At 48.9% G+C, this 6,448-nt stretch overlaps 1 protein-coding gene across 1 annotated transcript in view; it reads right to left on the bottom strand.

Moving 5' to 3' along the window:
- MED15 (mediator complex subunit 15) overlaps positions 1 to 5,919 on the bottom strand; it is a 40,064-nt gene extending 34,145 nt beyond the window's left edge. The window contains exon 1 of the mRNA XM_019539139.1: positions 5,789 to 5,919. Within this exon, the coding sequence (XP_019394684.1) occupies positions 5,789 to 5,856 (68 nt within the window). The 5' untranslated portion in view covers positions 5,857 to 5,919. The remainder of the gene's footprint in view (positions 1 to 5,788) is intronic.
- Between the last annotated feature and the right edge of the window lie 529 nt (positions 5,920 to 6,448).

The raw sequence follows: 6,448 nt of genomic DNA, 5'->3' as shown, positions 1-6,448 counted from the left end.
CTGACTTCCTGCCCTTTGGGCAGGGGGCTGGACTCGATGATCTGCCGAGGTCCCTTCCAGCCCTGATGTCTATGAAATCTATGAAATAAACAGTCTAATGATACAGATTCACCACCTCCTCAGGGTTCACAACTATGGAGTAGCAGAAGAGCAATAAACCATCACAATTCAAACAAAAGCTACTGTTATTTTGGGAGGCAGAAGGTAGGAGATCTTCAGTGCCAAGTGCCCACACAGTACCATTGGGATCAGGCCTCATCACTAACAGCAAAGTTCTTTTCCCTTTATTGGCACGGTATGCTGGACAGGAGAAGTTATGAAATCAGTGGCTTTTGGATTAGGTGAAAGAGATAAGTAAATCGAGGCCCCTGAACTGAGGGAGGGAATAGGGCTAGGACAGGGGCTGGGCAGCATGCAGGATGAAGCCACAGCTCATCCAGGGATGCAGGGGGCGGCTCCTGGAAAGGCACGGGGGGGGATATGCCCCCCAGATCTGCATGGGGGCTGGACAGGCTCCGCTCAGGGCAGGCGGCAACAGCACTGGGAGCGGGGCTGCAGCCACCCCAGAATTCGCCAGACCCTGCAATTGCCACAACCCGCCCCGAGGACAGCCCAGCCCCTTCCAGGAAGAGCCTGGCACCACTACAGCTCCAGCCTGCAGCTGCAGCTCAACCCAGACAGAGCTAAGGGCACCCCCCCACACCCCCGTGCCCTCCCAGGGTGTGCAAATCAGCAGGAGCAACCTCCTCCCATGCCCCTCTAGATGAGCCATGGCTCTTCCCACGCCTGCCCTGGCTGGGCAACACCTGCCCAGCCCCATTCCCTCCCTCACCGTGAGGGCCTTGATCCCTCCACGCTTCTTCCCTTCCACCACAACAGACTTACCAGATGCACGCAGCTCTCCACATTGCTGGGCTGTGTTCCTTGCCACCTACATGCTGCGCTGCATCTGTATGCATGCATGGGGCATTTACTGGCCACATCAGGCCAATTTCCAATATAGACAACTTTCTTTATATCAGTACCGATTTGATATCGGACTGATGTATTGGTGCACCTCTAATACTTATGCCTTGGAGAAATTTGGTACATCTTCTTGCTACTTGGGAGGATAAACTGGATTTACTTAAGGAATTCTAAAACTCGGTATCGTCATATTCTTATTTATGATACATTTTAGTGTGCTACAAAATGGCGAATGATATATTGCTTATTCACTACATAATTAAGCTCTTGCTCACAATCTGAGTCAAGCAGCTTCATTAGGATAGCAACTAGAACTTATCCTGATGAGAAACACTAGCATGAGGTATATTAACCTCCTCACAGATGCAGACCTCCCACATGAGGGAAGGAGCCTGATTATTTTCCCACACCATCACAATCACAGCCCTGCCAGGTTGCTCCAGATAATTCCCCCATCTTCCCCTGCACCTATATTCAACACAGTTAGGGATGCACTGATAAAGATTTTTGGGGCCAAACCTGGGGAAAAGGAAGCTCACGTGCGGTGGCAACTGCGCCATACCGCCCCCCACGTCTGGCCAGGGGTACAATTATTTTAAACGGTTGAAAACCCCTGCTCTAGAGCCATAGGGACAGGACTAGGAGCAATGGCCTCAAACTCTAGCAGTGAAAATTTACGTTGGGGATTCAGAAAAACTTTTTGACTACAAGGGTGGTTAAGCATTGGAACAGGTTACTACAGAGGCTGTAGAATCTCTATCTTTGGAAAGTTTTAAGAGCATGTTTAACACTAGACTGGGATGGTTTAGCATGAAACCTTGACCATGCAACCTCCTGAGGTCCCTTTGAGCCCTACTTTCCTGTGATCCTATTACATAAATCAGACATAGGACCATACCGCGGAAGATGCAGCAAACTGAATGACATCTAGCTGAGTCACTGCCAGCGCTGTGTACTTAAAGGGCAGTGTTCACAGTGCTGCCAATGCTGATATATTAACAACAGTGGTTTAAGTACTTTACCAGTAGGCAGATGAGTAGAATTTGTTACAATGTAAGTAACACCCAGCATATTGGGGCTGGCAACTGTCATGCAATTAAGCAATTATGCACTTACTAGGCACTAAAGGCCTGTAAGTGCATTATTACACTGGAATTATAATACACAGCATCAAAGGCACCTTACAAATTTAACTATGAAACTCCTGTAATATAACAGGGCTAATACTTCTTATATATAACTTCTTTATATGGTTCCCTGATGGGAGACTTTTTTTAAACATCTGTTTCAATAACTTAGCTTCCCTGTATTATTTTCTTTCTTTCCCCCCCTCAAATTAAAGTTTAAGGACCATTACTTTATCTTCCCTCTGTCCAAAGAGTAGACTGAGAAAGTGAACAATTTTTGTATTATTATTTAGAGTCAGAAATGTTTATCTGCATTCAGCAGTGCAGACACACAGCCAGGCACCCAGTACCAGGAGCATTGGGAATTTTCAGTTGCTGCTGTGATCGCAACTGCCACTGTGCTGCATTTGCCAAGGGCAGCCACTTTTTACTCTGCCCACCCATTGTGGTGCAAGGGTGCCAGATGTCAGTACACCCCTGACACTGCCCTTGCTACAGTACTGTCTGCTTCCATCCATGGGAAACCTGATATTAATAAAACTGGTACAAAGTTTTTCTTGTTCTAGCTGCTTACTCACAAACACCCATGGCATTGCCCACTCCTATTCACAAGTGTAAATAAAAAGCTCAGACATGCCTGCTAGCATGCCCTGCCATTTGGCAGATAGTTAGAAGATGTAGGCTCTAGAGAAGCAGGTCCTTTACTGGGAACACCCTTATGCTACCCATGGAAAGTCGAATGACAGGGAACAATTATAATTCAAATTCTTACAAGATTTAGAGAAAAAATAATACCCAAGTTTCCCACCACTGAAAGGTATAAATGCAACCCAAATACTAACTTGCACCTTCTTGTCTATATATTTATAGTACACAAGGGATGGATACAATTAAACCAAGTCATCAGCAAAGAATACCAATGCTCATAGCTCTCATTCACCTTGCTCACTGCTGCCCTAAACAAAGCTTCTGAAGCTTTTGATAGTTGCAAAGGCAGCAAATTACCATAATCTCATTACAAGAGCAAGAATCAAAGATGTACGCCTGAGGGACTGCCTCAGCTTCCCAAGCAGCCACACACAGAAAGTGACAGTCACAATATCCTTTACTGCCACACATGAACAAAGTATCCAGAGTGAATCAAGAGACAGAATCATAGACATACAAAGATATTTGTGGTCCCTATGCACTCCTCCAACGTTTCCCTCTACCTAGGAATGTAGCTTTCATCATCCAGAATTGGCCAACTGTTTCCAAACAGCTAGATAGGATAGAAAAAAATAGTATGTTGATTTGATTTTAAAGGATTATAAGGCTTGAAGATCATCTACTACTAACATTGCCTGCCCCTTCCACTGAGATTCATACACATCATCAAGACTGAACACTACATTACCTTTCACACTAAGGACACTGGCAAGGGAAATCAAGTACCAGTTACCACTCACTGGAGAACTCCAAAGACAAATGCAATGAAGCACTTCTACCCTTCCCATAAGGCTCTGCAGGGAAGTTAAGAAAACTCACTGATCAATAGTATTCAAGGCTGTTTAGAACTGCAAACAAACTAGCACAGATGCTTGACCTGCATTCAGTTCACAATATTCAATTGAATAAGGATGCCATTTCCAATGCATATTAACATCAGAGTGATAGAGGAAATTATGTCCAAAACAGCAGACCCACGTAAAGAGATTTACACAGTCAGTAGCAATAGCCCCTAAAGATGGGGCACATTAATTTTTCCAACAAGTTTTTTAATCACTATATTTAAAAACATTCTTAATACTTTTCAGATTCATAACAACAAGCCAAACATTCTTTGTGACAGTAAGGGAGAACTGGAAGATACATGCATGGGCCACTGAGCCTTGCAGCTGTTTAACAGGACCTTGTGAAACACTTCCAGTGTTCAGGGAGGTATAGGGAAGTCCCACATGGTCACTATTTAATTACTTCCTTCAAATACCAGTCACATGGGACTCACTGAAAATGACATGGAAAGCATGGGAAAAGGAAGAAAAATAACTGACCAGAACTCAAATAAATATTCACATGCAATAGCTTGCAGCCATGCTGCTATATGGTAAAATGAACACATGTATCTAATACAAACTGTCATTTGATTCCAGTCACATCACATGAAAGGCAGTTAAATTAATGGTCTCATGTGTACCATATGCAAGTCCCATTTCAAACACTTCACTGTAATGCTGGCATACCTATACCCAGCAGTGGGGTTTTTTTTAAATAAGATATTTGCTTAGACTTATGGCAAACAAGACATGGTATGATGATGCACACTGTGATACGCTGTCAAGTGCAAACCACAAAAAGGTTTTTTAAACATGCTACAAATGTGCTGATGCCATTTTTATCAATACTATAGCCTAGATACCAGAAAGACAATCTGTGCAAGAAACCCTATAAAACAGGGAGTTATTTTAACATTTTAATTTCTCAACCACCAGAGAGAAAACAGTTAACTAACATCCCCCAGTGTAAAAACCGTATTACCCTAAATAAGGACACAAGAATTGCCATTTACAGGGTCAGACCAAAGGTTCATCTGACCAGTGTCCCATGGCACACAGGGGCAGAGAGTGGATGCTGAAAGAGAGGGTGAACTGAGTCTGACCAGGGTTTTTTCTCTTGTTCCTCTCCCACTTGCAGCCTCCAACATTTAAGCTCTAAGAGGTTCTCTGATTCATAGGCTGCAGCCCTCGTTCCAATGCTCAATAGCTACTCTTTCCTTCAAGAATTTGTCCAGTCCCTTTTTTTAATCAAGCTAAGTCAGCAGTGCCCAAACCTTTTCGCTAGCAAGCCAGAAAGGCAATGACAGGTAAGCCTGCAAACCACAAATCTTAACTGGATGGCCCTCATTCATTGCCCAGGGCAAGTACAGCCCCATCCAGCCAGGGAAAGGGCCCTAACCCACTTTAGTGGGGGAAGGGGCATGGCCCACGCCCCAGCCCTGCAGGGGGGAAAGGGCCCTGGCCTGGACACATAGGGAAGGGGCTGTGAGGGGTAGGGGGAGGCTTTGACTGACCACAGGCCTGATGTCATGACTCCATGTCATGGCTCTGCAGGCCAGAGGTTGAGCACCCTAGGCTAAAGGATCCTCTTCCACCAGCTTATTTTGCTTGTGTTTGCTTAAGCTGGTGCCAGGAGCCTTCCCCTCCAGAGAGGTGATCGTCCTCCATTGCCACAGGTCACTGGGAGAAAGCCAGTGCAATGGGACCAAGGAAGAGGAGTCAATGCGGGTAACTAACTCCACGTTACTGCTGGGGGGGGGAGGGAGTCCAATCTTATGACGAGGCCAGTGACTTTACAGCGGTCACACTCAGGCATCCAGGGAGCAAGCGGGTCCCTCCTATACGCAGCCCCCCCCCGCCCGCGGGGTGGCTCTGGGTCCAGGCGGGCCCGTTACACACAAACCGGGGGCTCGAGAGCGGGCGGAGCGAGGGCCGGGCCGGGCACGGGAGCGGACACGACGACTCCCTCGCGCTCGTGCTCCACGGGGCGGCCGGCCCCGGCTCCCCTCGGGGCGCAGAGGCCCGGGGGCGGGGGCGATGCCAGGACCAATTGCCCCCGGCCGGCGGGCGCGGGGAGGCCCAGACGCAGCCCCTCAGCGGGGAGCCGGCGCGGCTGCGGCCTACAGCGGCGGCCCCGCTCCGGCCCGGCCCCACACTCACATCTGGCTGACCAGCTTCTGCCGGAAGTTGGCGCTGCGCCAGTCGCTGTCCTGCCCGGACACATCCATCGCCGTCGCCAGTCCCGGGCCCCGCCGCTACCGCTGCTACCGCCTCCGCCACAGGCTCACCCGGAAGTGGCATCGACTTCCGGCGTGGGAGGGCCCCGGGAAATGTAGTCGGTTGGCCTCGTTCTCGCACAAGGTCGCGCTCTGCACGCAGGGAAATGTAGTCACACGGTTTCCCGGAGCGTGTTGTAGACGTCACTGCGGCAGCGGGTTTCCTTTGCTGTGCGCAGGGGCGGGGACGCCTCCGTGGTAGGCCGGGGGTTTCCAGCGCTGTCCTGAGGCTGCGCGCGCGCGCTTCGACCGCTGCGGCTCCGCGCGGGGGGTCGGGTCCTGGTGGCGGCACGCTGCTTCTGTGGCGCCCGTTAACAAGCCCAGGCGCTATTTGACTTGATGTTAAAAGTCCCTACACCCGAGCGGTGCTCGCCATGTCCTGGGCCAAGGCACCTTACTTGCCAGCTGCAAAAGTAGCGGTTTTCGTGCCAAGTCCCACACCCGGCCGAAACCAGCTGAGACGACAGGTTTCCTGCCAGTTGAACGAGCCTAGTAGCAAAAAGGGCTTTGCACACTATTTCTCCCAAGTTTTTTCTTAAAAGGG

This window comes from Crocodylus porosus, unplaced genomic scaffold (genome assembly GCF_001723895.1).
Source record: "Crocodylus porosus isolate Cpor-Errol unplaced genomic scaffold, CroPor_comp1, whole genome shotgun sequence".
Taxonomy (NCBI): Eukaryota; Metazoa; Chordata; order Crocodylia; family Crocodylidae; genus Crocodylus; species Crocodylus porosus.
This window is presented reverse-complemented; position numbering and strand designations above follow the sequence as displayed.